Here is a 14,726-nt window from a genome sequence, read left to right as displayed (position 1 = left end):
ACCCTTTTGGCATTTGAACAGAGCTTTTGTGCATTATCTCAGTTGGGGATCGTACCTTTCTGCAATGGCATCCCTATATCCACTGAGAGATAAGGGAATTGAGACCCTAAGAGGAGAGCAGCAGGCTTGTTTATGCAAGTAGAAGAACAAAATCTGTAACCCAGATCTTCAGACTCCTAATTCAAAAGTGTTTCCACTATTCCTCTCATGGATAAAAGATTAGGGAGAGAAAATAAAATGAAGATGAAGAATAGAGAGTATTAAGGCCTCAATAATTAACAGAGAACTCGTTTCTTTTAAAGCAAAAAGTCATCACCTAATCTCCTCTGTTTTAACACCTTCATTAGTTCTCCTTTGTTTATTACAAAGTTCAGAATTAGAAGATATTTCACTCAGATGCTGCCATTCCCCACATAAACCCTAAACTCAAAAAACAAGAATGGTTTGAAAATTTCTAAACACACCAAATCTTTTCATGCCTCTATGGCTTTGCTTAGTTTCTTCTTCATAAATCCTTAACTTCTTTTCAAATTCTATTATATTTTTACATCTGTTATGCACACAATTAATCAAAACCTATGTAATGCTTACTTTGTGCTGGGTACTGTTTGAAATGGTTCACAAATACAATAATGATTCAGTTAATCCTCTTACTTCTAGGAGGTAAGTAATATTACCCCGTCTTACAGATGACAAACTAAGGTAGAAAAACTGAGGTATAAAACAAAGATTCCAGAAAGAGGAGTGTGATTTCAAAGTGGGTACTCTTAACCACTACACCTTGTTATATATGCAGCAAGAATTTCAAAATCGAAAACATATCACATTGAGCAAACACCAATATCTAGATGGCATGCCACCAAAGGCCTCCCAGTTGTAGAATTCATTACCTTATAAATTTACCACCATCTGGAGCCCACCTCTCATATTCTTAGACTCAGAAAGCTGATATTTTTCACCAATAGTACCAAGAACAGATCCTTCTCTTGGGGGTGGACTGTAATGACCCAGCCCGTGAGAATAATGTTTCAAACTAGAATGCTAGTTTATTTATTTACTACAAGAAATAGAACTGTCTGTCACATGGGCCAGAATATTTATGACAGCGTGGCTAGCACTCTGCTTCTCAGCAGTCATGAAAATCCAGACCACTGTTGGTGAGTAGCTTGGTCACCATGGCATGGTGCTCCTCAGACAAGCTAAACATTTGTTGGCATCAGCTAGCTTAGAGTAAGCCATGTCTATGGATATTGCAGCAGTATTGCCAGTGAGGCATGAAGGGCTTCAAGTTCATTAACTCTTTGTCTGGGACATTGCTGGACCTTTTTTTGAAGCCATGATCTTGCTGTATTGCCCAGGTTAGAGTGCAGTGGCCTAATTATTAGCTCACTGCAACCTCAAGCTCCTGGGCTCAAGTGATCCTCTTGCCTCAGCCTCCTGAGTAGCTAGGATGACAGGAGCATGCTATCACACCTGGATGATGATGATGATGATGATGATGATGATGATGATGATGATGATGATCTTTTTGTAGAGACAGAATCTCCTTATGTTGCCCAGGCTGGTCTTGAACTTCTGGCTGCAAAAAAGACCCTCTTGCCTGGGCTTCCAAGATGCAGGAATTACATGCATAAACCACTACACCCAGCCCCCTTTTCTTTTTTTAATACATGGTGACATAGTCAATCTGATGCAGTCAAGATTTGAGGTCTGGAATATTCTCTGTATTTTTAAGATAGCTTTTATGTAATTGTGTTTTCAGATAACATTTTCTTTTTGTTAACATTCTCAGGACCCAACACAAATGCAATATAGCATTTCTTCCACTGAATTACAATTGCATGATTAATTTTATTAATAATAAAAACTAAGTTATATTCATTCTTCATTCTTCTTTGTATTCTTCATAGAAATTTTATTGCCCAGCACATAACAGAAGCTCTGTGGATGTTTTCTGAACAAAAAAAAATGAATTAAGAGGCATTAAGACATTGCATTTGTGAGTGTGAGTTCTGAAAGTCGCATGGTCTGGTGTCAAATCTCAGTTCTGCAACTTAATAATTGTGTGATTTGGACAATTTACTTAGTCTTCCTAAGCTTCAATTTTCTCACCTGCAAAATAGATGTAATGGTGGTATCCTATCTCCCAGGGCTTTGAAGAAGATTAAATAAATTAACACATACAGCAAACTTAGAAATGTATCTGGGACTCCACAGCTTTACCAATTAGTATAATTCTCTCAGAATTCCTTAGTATATTTTTGCTTACTTTTTGGAAAATGTACCTTATTTTGAAAAGAGCAGATTATTGTTATTCATAAGTTAAGCATCTTTATTAGATGTTTTAGCAAAAATTGATTGCATTTGTTCACAAGAATTCAGTAAAATATGGACTCCCACATATTGCTGGTGGGAGTATGTAATGGTACAACCTTTATGGAATGCAGTTTGGTAACATATGTCAAGAGCCTTACAAAAGTTCATTCCTTTTAGTCCGGTACTTTCCCTTCTAGAAAGTTATTCTAAACGCAAAGAAACTTGGATAAGATGTGTCTAGAGATGGCTTGTCACACTCTGATTTATAAAACCCCCAATTGTAAATTACTTATATGACAAGTAATGAGAGAATGATTATAAAAATTATATCATTTGATGGAATAGCATGAGAAAATAATTCCAAAAATTTTTAAGTGGGAAAAATGTGTACAAAATTATATAAGCGATATGATTTCCTTTATACTAGAATAGAATAAATAAGTGAAACAATAGTGATTATCTTTATACTTTTTTTTTTTTTTTTTTAGACAGAGTCTCACTCTGTGGCCCTGGGTAAAGTATCATGGCATCATAGCTCACAGTAAGCTCAAACTCTTGGATTTGTGCAATCCTCTTGCCTCAACCTTCTGAGTAGCTGGGAATACAGACATGAACCATGACACTGGCTAGTTTTTCTGTTTTTAGAAGAGATGGGATCTCTCTCTTGTTCAGGCTGGTCTTGAACTCCTGAGCTCAAGCAATCCACCTGCCTTGGCCTCTTAGAGTGCTAGTTTACAGGTGTGAGCTACAGCACCGGACCTATAGTGATTATCTTTAGATGAAGCAACTGTAAGAGACTTTTTGTCTTTTTTGTAATCTTTTTCAAAACCTCTGCAATAAGCATGCATTTTAGAAATAAAAGTAATTTTTCAAGAATTATGACTTTTAATGTTCTTAGAAGTGTGATTTTTTAGATATGTTTAATATCAAGTCCAATGTTTTTATCACATTCAAGATCTATGTTTTTTCAGTGAAATATTTCTTCAGTTCTATATCAGAAATAATGAAGACTGAATTCATTTAACATAAATATTTTTTCAGAAAACCTTGCACTAATATTTATTTCGAAGGAAGGATGAATACTTAGGCTCAGTCCTTATACATGTACAACTTCTTTAGATCTGCTAAATGTAGTAAATTTAGTATTTAATAGTAATGCCTACGAACCTACTTTGAAGAAAAGGGAGGCCCTTATTCCAGGATTAAGAGGAAATATTTTTATAAGAAAATATTTCAGGGCAGCGCCTGTGGCTCAAAGGAGTAGGGCGCTGACCCCATATGCCGGAGGTGGTGGGTTCAAACCCAGCCCTGGACAAAACTGCAAAAAAAAAAAAAGAAAATATTTCAAATTTTGAGCCTTTCATAAGTAGTAATGAGATTTTTTTATTCTTTTTGTGACCTAGGAGCTGTGAAGGAAGAAATATCCGATATAGAACATGCAGCAATGTGGTAAGCACAAGGTTCTGTGATTTCGATAATGTGTTTTTTTATCACTGAGCAATACTCAGCAAGTTTACATCCTAAGCAAGGAATGAGTCAATTAGCATTTCAGTAAGAATTACTTATCTCATATTATACTGATTGTGCAGGATTAAATTGGTATTTTTCATGTTCCTCAATATAAACTTTTAATCATTTGACCAGCTTAAAGCTAATTAGACTGTTTCAAAGCAAGGACCCTGTATTTCCTCTCTGCTTTCTGCCTTTTTCTATATAGGTCTCAGAAGAATGAGTATGAATAATGATAAAAGGTCAACCACCTGGGCTATGAAATGAATATTTGCTAATAACATTCAGATTTGACAAACTCATTCACTCATTCAACAAATAATATCCAATGCCAACTCTTTGGGGTGCACTACACTAGTGCGGGGGTAAATAACATGTGGCTCCTCTCTTAAAACATCTGTAATGTACTGAGAGAAGACAGATGTGCACATAACTGTAGTCTTGGGCAAAATATGACAAGTGCTGTTAGGAAGGAATACAGTTTTGAGGTTATACCATAAAAAGATTTGAATGGTAGTCTTCCAAGTTTATACTAGTCCAGTGAATAATGGGAGTCACTAGATTATCTTGGAGTGAGAGAATGATGTCATGTTTCAGTTCAGGAAGGTTAATTCTATTGTGATATGAAGGTTGTATCAGAACAGGAAATGGATGGGGAGTGAGAAGTAATGAGGGCTTAAGCCTGAGCAATGGTGGTGCCGGTCTGTGGTGCCAGCCACTCAGTAGGCTGAGGCAGGAGGATCCTGGGAGCCTAGGAGTTTGAGGCCAGCCAGGGAGACATAATAAAACCCCGTACCTTTAGAAAAAAAAAACCAAAAGGATGTAATGAGGACTTAACCCAGGAGGAAATAGATCCAAGAGGGATCAAAATTGAGGTCATTCTGTAAGACTTGACAAACATTTGAAATTAGAGTGATACATTGAGGTGGGATATGCACATTTAGAGCTTTTGCACTGACTGATCACCTCTATTGGGGAAGCTCTTTTGTCAATATTTTCCTGATTGGTATTTTCATTATTTGAGTCTCAGATTTCATGTCACCTTTTTGAAGTGGTTTCCTTGACCACCTTCTCTAATATGGTCGCCCTACGACCCAGACCCATCCCTCACAATAGTAATTCACTTTTTACTTCCTTTATAACACTTCTCTCTACCAAAATTTATCTTTTTTGATTACTTTTTTTTTCCTACACTCTATAACTGTTGACTACCGCATATTAGGCACACAGTAGATATTTGTTGAATACAAAGTGAGTATTCAGGTTTCTGGAATGGGAAGTGCCATTATCAGAAGTAGCAAAGTTGGGAGGAGTTTTGGGAGAGGAAAATAATAATTTCGATTATTGAGTTTGACAAGCAGGAAGGACTGGTAATTGATATATTCAACTACACAGTGAGGCCTTAGTCTGGGAAAGAGATCAGGGCTCAAGCCATAGAAACACAAAACAAGAAACACTAAGTTTGGCAATTTAGAAGAAGCTTATTAAGCAGAAAGTATAGAATGAGGAGAGAAGGTAACCTTGGAACTTTGTTGAATGTGTGCATTCAGATAGAGAGTGTAGAGTCAGATACACCCCCAAAGGCACCATAAGAGTGGTAGAAGAAGAGATAAGAGAGAATTCTTAGAAGGTGTTCAAAGGAGTAGGGCACCAGCCCCATATACTGGAGCCGAAAACTGTAAAAAAAAAAAAAAAAAAAAAGAAGGTATTCAATAAGATAAGTGTTGCCAGGAGGATGAAGACTGACAAAAGGCCAATGGGAGACAATTTCCATAGTGTATTAAGAACAGCTGGGCATGTTGGGGAGCACCTGTAACGCCAGCTACTAAGGAGACTGAGGTAAGAAGACACCTTGAACTCAACAGTTTGAGAGCAGCCCAGGCAACATGGTAAGACCATGCCTCAAAAAAGAAAAAAAGTTAAAAAAAGCAATAATAGAGAAAGGAAAGAAAAGACTTGTATTCATGAGGAAATGGAGTAGATGAAGTATAAGCTATTCTTAGAAGGTGTTTAATAAGACACTTATTCATTTGTGTTCACTTGTGGAGTTGTAGAAGGGTTATTTGTTTGAAGTGAGAGACCCTGAGAGTTGATGCGATACAGGATGATTTGATGATATAAAGAGGTAAGGGTGCACATGATGCCACAGCATAAAAGAAGAAGCAGAGTCTGATAAAAAAAAAGGATATATTCTTCACTTTTGTTTTAGACAGAGTCTCACTGTGTCACCCTTGGTAGAGTGCCGTGGCATCACAGCTCACAGCAACCTCCAACTCCTGGACCTAAGTGATTCTCTTGCCTCAGCCTCCCAAGTAGCTAGGACTACAGGCACCCACCACGACGCCCGGCTATTTTTTGTTGCAGTTGTCATTGTTGTTTAGCTGGCCCGAGCCGGGTTCGAACCCACCAATCTCGGTGTATGTGGCTGGTGCCATAACCACTGTGCTACAGGCACCAACCCAATATATACTTCATTTTTAGAAGACAGGAGCAAACAGATGGAGGAATAGTAAAGATGTGGAAAGATTTTTGAGGAAGAGGAAAGTTGAAGCTCCCCCTGTTGGGCAGATTCACTTGTCTCTGTAAAGATGTTTTCCAAGCCATCTTCTAAAAGTGGAGGTGAATTGGACTTCTGAAAGTGAGCTTGAAAGCCTAGAATAGCCACTGGGGAAATTGGATAGAAGCTAACAAAATAAAATAAAAAAGTTTTTGGGCAGCAAAGGAGATTTTGCTCAAGTTAGCTTGTTCTTACAGAGAAGGTGATCAGCAGGGTTTTGAGACTTAGCAGCAATACTGAAAGAACAGAAGTAGGCACAGTTCAAAGGGACATGGGAGGTGACCCAGGGCCAGAGGTGAGATAAGAGAGGCCGAAAGTCATGAAAAGTACATATTTTTAAATACCTGACTGGAAAGGCTCCGAGGAGTAAAAGGCATAATCATTGGGAGTAAGTGATTGTTCAACGGAAGATCATGCCTAGTTTATACAACTTATATCACAGCTTTTACCACCTCTCCTATTCCCCACATCCACACCCCACTCAATTGTTCATTAATTAAAAATATAACTAGAGTACATACATTTTTAAAAAATGGTATTGACAGATTCTGTTTTGGAAATGGTATGAAAAGATTTTTTGATGGAAATATATTTTAACTCATTGGCTTTCTTTACTTTCCTTTTTAGTGTAGTGATATCCTAAATATATATTTTCACAGCATGATGTATAGAAACCCCGTGACTTCCAGTCCTTGTTTTACTGCTTTTGGAATTGTAGGAAGGGTCCACACTACCCTAGATAGACAAATACTTACAGCACTGTCTTTACATAGTAGACATGAATAGACTTCTACCTACCTTTTCCTTAAGGCTCTTTAGAAATAGCTCATAACTTTCTTACTATCCTTATGAGCATTTCCATGGACATGAGACTCTGACCTAACATTACTTAAAACCCAGAGCATTACACAAGCCAAAATTTTATAGCTTGTAGAATTAAACTGACACTGATTTTTTTTATGAGAACCTAGAGTCCTCAAATAATTTGAAACTTTTTTTTTTTCCTGGCTTTCAGTCCTGACAGAAGCAACACTGCCAAAAAACAAACAAACAAAAATCTTACAAGAAAGAATCCTTCGTGATCACATTACAATTTTTACAAACTAAGATGTTCAGGGACAATTTAGTTAAATATTTTCCCAAGCTATTTGATTTGGAAAAACTTGAGTGTGTCTTTGCTAAGCCTCCAGGGTCACTCCTAATCCCCAGACAGCTTCCTGGGGCACTTCTGAACCACTTAGCCTCCAAAGATGCAACCGTTTTTCCTATTTTTCATAGAATTGCTACATATGACATTTTGGGGGGCTCCTATTCCCCAAGGCAAAGTGAGGAATAGAAAATGCCTCCCTGGTTTCCCAAGTTTTCTTGGTTTCCTGAAAAATCAACTCACGGACTTCTAAGAATTAATTGCCAATCACTCTACAGAGAGAATATATTAGTACAAGAAAGTTCAAGTTGCCACCATATTTGCACAGTTCTCATGGCCATGGTAGTTTTATATACTATTTCTAGCTGGTCCAAGAAGACTATTTTCGTTCTTAGGGATGTAGGTCATCTAATTTTTCCTGTAATCTAAGGAAGCAACAAGGCCCCCTCTCTCTGGAAGGAAAAGCTAAGGGTTCTATTGGGGGAAACCACAGGTGTGAACTAGCAAACCAACCAAGCAGTTCATTTAGGTCTCAGAGATTTTATCACAAAACTGAGTGAAGCCAGGAAGCCCTCAAAATGGTCTCCTCAGGTCACATCTTCATGTGTATTCAAACTAAACCTCAAATCTGAATCTCTTGAACTTAATTAGGCATTTTAACTTGACTTACCAAGTGTTTAGAGTACTGTTGCATTACCTGTAAGTTTGTTTCTTCTTCTCTTTTTCGTATCCTTAAGTTTTACTTGACTTGATATTTAAGAGATAGCAGCTATAATTAGCAACATAAGGCTCCCAGTGCTTGTGGTAGCTTGTACTATATAGCACTCTTACCTTCTTCATTAAATTCTTTAGTGCCCTAGTGCAGAAAGTTTTACTGTTCTTAAAACAAAAATATGTATTGAACGTAAGAATTATTATTAGTCCTGGGATACATTGGTAAATAAGACCAAGACCAGTTCCCCTGAAGCTTTTGTTCTAATGGAGGATTACAAATAAGCATGCAAGCAAATCAATTTAAGAAAAAAATCAGGTAATAATCAGTGCTCTGCAGAGAATTCAGTGATTGGGAGCTATTTCAGAGTGGGTAGGCAGGAAGCCCACTTGAGGAAGGCCATTTGAATAATAAGAAGGAACTAGCTGGATGAATGCTGAAGGAAGGGCAATGGAGATGGAAGGAACAGCTACTGCCAAGGCTGTGCAAAGCTTGGTGTGTTCAAAGAAAGAATAAAGGCAACATATCTGGTGGGCACAGGGAAGAGTGTTGGAAGACAAGAAATAATAAAAACCAAAGGTAGGCAGGAGCTGGGTCATGCAGGACATTGTAATGCACTTAGATTATATTTTAAGTACAAACAGAAGCTAGTGGAGAATTTTAAGCAGGGAGAATAAAATTGCACTTATGATTTCAAAAGGTAGATTTAGCTGTAGGCTCAATCTGGAGAATGGGAGGCAAAGCCCAGGGTGGAAGCAGAAATGTCAGTTAGATCACTGTGTAGATCAGGCGAGAGCTTGTGGTTGCTTCGAGTAGAGTGGCACCAAAAGGAAGATGTAGGCTATGTTCTAGAGATAGAATGTCTTTTCTTTTGCCACTTTGCCTCATCCTCAGTTTGACTCAGTTCACTTTTATGGTCTGCAGAATTGTTGCTATGGAACATCCTGGTGGAATGTGCAGTATTCCAAAGGGAGACGGAGATAGCAGCAATGAGGGCCAGAGAGAACAGAATGATCGTGGCAAGTTTATCGCTTCTTTGGGCCTCAATATCTACTCTCAAACAATGAGAGATTTGAACTTGATGACCTCAAGGGCACCTTCCAGTTGTGAGGGTCTATAATTTTCAAGAAGTATCATATCTGGGATATATAAGATTTGGACTCGAATGCAGATCAATGAAGATACCTGTGTTAGTTTGGTGACCAGGCACACTGTAGTGAAAAGGTTTATGGCCACCAACAGAGTGAGCAAAGAGAGCCAACATGGAGAGCAGGGGCAAAGTTCCTGCCCTCGCTGTGCACCTGACCATCTATCTTAGCCAGTAATTCTCATCACTGAGGTTGTTAAAATGTATAGCATTCACAGAGCTGTCCACGTGGTTATTAATGGTAGGCATGGCTAAGTTCCCATTTGTCCCATATGTCCACTTTTCTCATACGACTTTTGTGCAGCACAAAGTTAGGAAACATTTACTGCTTTGTGTCGAGGATCAAATATTAACACAAGGAAGAAATGATAACTCTGCTACAGGTCTCTGCTGGTCAAAATTGTAAAGAAACTGCGGGGACAACATTCAGACTGGGGGAATACTCTTACAGATGCAGTGTCAGTGGTAACAGCTGTGGAAGTTGCTCAGTGAGTCTGCGTACTGGGCCATTTCTAGTCAAGAGGCATTCTAAATGGGAAGAAGGTTAACTTTCTCATAACCTAGTTCTTATTCTAGTAGCTAAAAAGAAGACATGATGTCAGGGCCACTTGTTTGTTTCCCTGTTCACTTATTAATCTTGTTTAGTCATTTATTTAACCAACATTTCTTGAAAACTCAGATATCCCTATTCTGCACCGGGGATATTGGGATTCTGCTGTCAGCAAAAGGACAGGGTAGCTGTCCTTGGGAAATCAGAATTTAGTGAAAGAGGCAAATATACAAACACATAACTAAATCAAGTGTGGTACACACTGTTCATGTGGAAGTGTGCACAAAGTATGAAGAAGTCATGGAAGGGCCGTGTCTGACCATTTCACCACTGTGAGCAGACACAGGGTCTAGCACTAAGTGTCTGGCACCACACTTCTGAGGCCATGACCCAGGAAACACAGAAATTCAGAGGATCTCAGAATATTTTAATTATTCAAGGAAAACACAGGAAGACTTGGCAGCTATTGAATACCACGCAAACTACTAGATCATGCTGTATTCCTTTCCATGATGTCTCATCTTTGCAAAGCTGAGTTTGCTTTGATAATGGATAAATTATAGGAGAAAATTATCATGGAATGGAAACAAGGCTGACCTTGTCCAGTCCAATTTCCAGCTTTGAGAAATTGTAGAGGTATACATATCCCATTAGTAAGTAAATGTTATTTTTTTTCTTGATTCTAATTTTTATTTTATTTTTTTCATAGGAATGTTTGTTTTTTTATGTTAAATCATAGCTGTGTACATTAGTGCAATCGCCTGTACCCATTCTAAGATGCACCATAGATGTGGCCCCACCCATTCCCCTCCCTCCACCAAAACCTCCCCCCTCCCTTCCCCTTCCTTGGCCCTTTCCCTATAGTCTTGTGCTATAGTTGGGTTATAGTCTTCATGTGAAAGCTGTAATTTAGCTTCATAGTAGGGCTGAGTACATTGGATACTTTTTCTTCCATTCCTGAGATACTTTGCTAAGAAGAATATGTTCCAGCTCCATCCATGTAAACATGAAAGAGGTAAAGTCTCCATTTTTCTTTTCTTGTTGGGTCTTTCCCTGGTTTGGGGATCAAGGTGATGTTTGCTTTGTAGAATGTGCTGCGTAATATTCCTTCTTTTTCTATATTTTGCAAGAGGTTTAGTAGTATAGGTACTAGTTCTTCTTTAAAGGTTTGGTAGAATTCTGACATAAAGCCATCTGGTTCTGGGCTTTTCTTTTTAGGGAGATTTTGTATACTTGATGCTATTTCAGAACTTGATATAGGCCTGTTCAACATTTCCACTTCGTTCTGGCTAAGTCTTGGTAGGTGGCGTGCTTCCAGGTATTGGTCGATTTCTTTCAGATTTTCATATTTGTGAGAGTAGAGTTTCTTGTAGTATTCATTAAGGATTTTTTGAATTTCTGTGGGGTCTGTTGTTATTTCATCATTACCATTTCTGATTGATGAAATTAGAGATTTTACTCTTTTTTTCCGGGTCTGGTTGGCCAAAGGTTTATCTATTTTATTGATCTTTTCAAAAAACCAGCTTTTGGATTTATTGATCTGTTGTATAATTCTTTTGTTTTCAATTTCATTTAATTCTGCTCTGATTTTGGTTATTTCTTTTTTTCTGCTGGGTTTGGGGTTGAAGTGTTCTTCTTTCTCCAGTTGCTTGAGATGTTCCATTAAGTTATTGACTTCCTCTCTTTCCGTTTTCTTGAGGAAGGCTTGCAGTGCTATAAATTTCCCTCTTAGGACTGCCTTTGCAGTATCCCAGAGGTTCTGGTAATTTGTGTCTTGATTGTTGTTTTGTTCCAAAAATATGGTGATTTCCTTCTTAATCTCGTCTATAACCCATGTATCCTTCAGCATAAGGTTGTTTAGCTTCCATCTTTTTGTATGGGTATGCAGGTTCTTGTTGTTATTTAGTTCAACTTTTATTCCATGATGGTCTGAGAAGATGCAAGGAATAATTTCTATTTTTTTAAATTTGCTGAGGTTAGATTCGTGGCCTAGGATGTGGTCAATTTTGGAGTATGTTCCGTGGGCAGATGAGAAGAATGTGTATTCAGTTCTTTGGGGGTGAAATGTTCTGTAGATGTCTGTTAAGTCCAGATGTTGAATGGTTGAGTTTAAATCTAAAATTTCTTTGCTTAGCTTCTTTTTGGAGGATCTATCCAGGACTGCTAAAGGGGTGTTAACATCTCCAACTACTGTGGAAGTGGAGGAAATCAAGTTGCTCATGTCTGTTAGAGTTTCTCTTATAAATTGAGGTGCGTTGTGGTTGGTTACATAAATATTAATAATTGAGATTTCATCATATTGAGTATTACCTTTAACAAATATGAAGTGTCCATCCTTATCCTTAATTATTTTGGTTGGTTTAAAGCCTGTTGCGTCTGCAACAGGATTGCAATGCCTGCTTTTTTCTGCTTTCCATTTGCCTGGAATATAGATGACCATCCCTTCACCTTGAGTCTATATTTGTCTTTTAATGTAAGATGCGATTCTTGGATGCAGCAGATATCTGGCTTGAGTTTTTGTATACAGTCCGCCAACCTATGCCTCTTTAGAGGACAGTTTAAACCATTCACATTAATTGAGAGTATTGATAAGCCTTTCGAGAGACCGGTGGACATTTTTAATCCTTTTGCGGCTGTGGAAGTTGGAATTTGAACAAAAATTTTTTGGGTGGGTTTACTTTTGTGGTGGAGAATTACGCTGGCCTTTATGGAGGATAGGTCTAAGAATGTCCTGGACAGCTGGTTTAGTTGTGGCAAATTTCTTCAACATGTGAATGTTGTTGAAGTATTTAATTTCTCCGTCATAAATGAAGCTCAGTTTAGCTGGGTACAGGATCCTGGGTTGAAAGTTATTTTGTTTTAGGATATTAAAAGTCGATGACCATCCTCTTTTTGCTTGAAAGGTTTCAGCAGGGAGATCTGCAGTTATTCTAATATTCTTCCCCTTGTAGGTAATGGTTTTCTTTCATCTGGCAGCTTTCAGAATTTTCTCCTTCATATTAACTTTAGTGAAATTGATTATGATGTGTCTGGGGGGTGTCTTATTTGGGTTGAGTTATGCTGGAGTTCTGAAACCGTCTGCTATCTGAATTTCGGAATCTCTTGGCATGTCTGGAAAGTTCTCCTTCATAATCTCATGGAGAAGAGACTCTGTGCCTTGTGAAGCCACTTTGTCACTTTCAGGGATCCCTATAAGACGAATATTGGTTTTCTTCAAATTATCCGAGAGCTCTCTGAGAGTGGTCTGTTTTTGCTCTCCATTTCTCTTCTTCTTTGAGGGTTTGGGAGCATCCGAAAGCTTTGTCTTCAATGTCAGAAATCCTTTCTTCTGCTTGCTCCATTCTGTTACTGAGGGATTCTACTGTGTTTCTCATATCTTTGAGGGATGCAACTTCTTGTCTCAATGTGTCGAAATCTTTGGTCATTTGGTCTTTGAATCCATTGGATTCTTGAGATAACTTTTGGAATTCTAATTAGCTCTTATTTGCTATCCAAATTCTGAATTCAATTTCTGATATCTCAGCTATTTATTTGTGCATGGGGTCTTGTGCTGTTTCTGCCCCATTGGTCCTTGGGGGAGTTGATCTACTCTGATTATTCATATTGCCAGAGTTTTTCTGTTGATTTCGCCTCATGATTGTTTTTCACCATTGCCTCTGGCTGTCCTCAGAGTTGGGAGGTATCTCTCCAAGATTAGACCCCAGCGGGATCACTCTATTGTTGCTGGATCTTTGTAGGGAGTGACCCTGTGTAGTTCCTCTGGGGCTGCTCTAGCTAGAGAGTTCTGGTTGTGGACGCAGCTTCAGTTTGTGACACACCCAGATCCAGCATCAGGGCTGGGGGTGGTACGCATGATTCTGGGAGTGCCAGGCGCCCAGTGACTTTGGCACAGAGAGCCCAAGGCTCCAGCAGTCTCTGGCCAGGAGAAGAGCTCTGCGCGGAGGCAGGGAGGGCTCCAAAAGGCACACAGCTACCAGAGTCCCTGTCCAGATGGATGGGCTAGTGTGGAAGCTATGAGGACACAGGAGGGAGAACGCAGGGTTGCTTGGCTCCTGCAGTTCCTGGTCAGGGAATGTGGAGGCCCGGTGGGTGCAGGTCACTGGTTGGGGGTTGCTGCACAGCTCTTATGGAGGTCTGGGTGGCGCCAAGCCCAGGAGTTTGAGGTTGCTATGAGCTGTGACGTCATGGCACTCTACCCAGGGCAACAGCCCAAGGCTCCAGTGTGCCAGAACCATCTCACTCTGCCCCTAAGGATTAAGGCTGTAAGGCAGCTCAGTCCCCGCCGTTAGGCTGCTCAGTCAGTAGGTTACTTTGACCCGCCCAATCCTTGCTCTGAGACCCTGAGGGCGGAGCTTGCCGGGGCAGTTCTTTCACAATGGCTTCCTGCGCCCAGCTCAGTGGCTCAGTCTGGGGCCCCAGACAATGCCCAAAGTTCTCCACACTCCTGCTCAAGCTCTCCCCAAGGCAGTTCAACTGAGTGCCAAGTCCAAGGACACCGAAACAGGTCACAGGTAAGGCCTTTCCGGTTTGCAGTCTCACTGCTGCTTGTACTTACAGTTGCCGGCGTGATTAGGTTGATCGAACACACACAACCACTTGCCAGTTTTCCACTGTTTTTGTCCTCCTCTTGGGGTCCAGAAGTCCCTTGCTGGTTCCCTGTATCCTCAAAGGGATGATTATAGGCAGATCCCAGCGGCCAGAGGATGCCTGGAGTCTTGTCTCCCCAGACTCGCTGTTCCCAGTTGCAGGGAAGCTGTTACTCGGCCGACATCTTTAATCTCTCCTCTG

At 39.5% G+C, this 14,726-nt stretch overlaps 1 protein-coding gene across 2 annotated transcripts in view; it reads left to right on the top strand.

Moving 5' to 3' along the window:
- ADAMTSL1 (ADAMTS like 1) overlaps positions 1-14,726 on the top strand; it is a 1,032,656-nt gene that overhangs the window by 655,360 nt on the left and 362,570 nt on the right. For both annotated transcript variants that reach the window (XM_053571995.1, XM_053572002.1), the window contains one exon: positions 3,720-3,765. In XM_053571995.1, coding sequence (XP_053427970.1) covers positions 3,720-3,765 — 46 coding nt within the window. The remainder of the gene's footprint in view (positions 1-3,719; positions 3,766-14,726) is intronic.

This window comes from Nycticebus coucang, chromosome 2 (assembly GCF_027406575.1).
Source record: "Nycticebus coucang isolate mNycCou1 chromosome 2, mNycCou1.pri, whole genome shotgun sequence".
Taxonomy (NCBI): Eukaryota; Metazoa; Chordata; class Mammalia; order Primates; family Lorisidae; genus Nycticebus; species Nycticebus coucang.
This window is presented reverse-complemented; position numbering and strand designations above follow the sequence as displayed.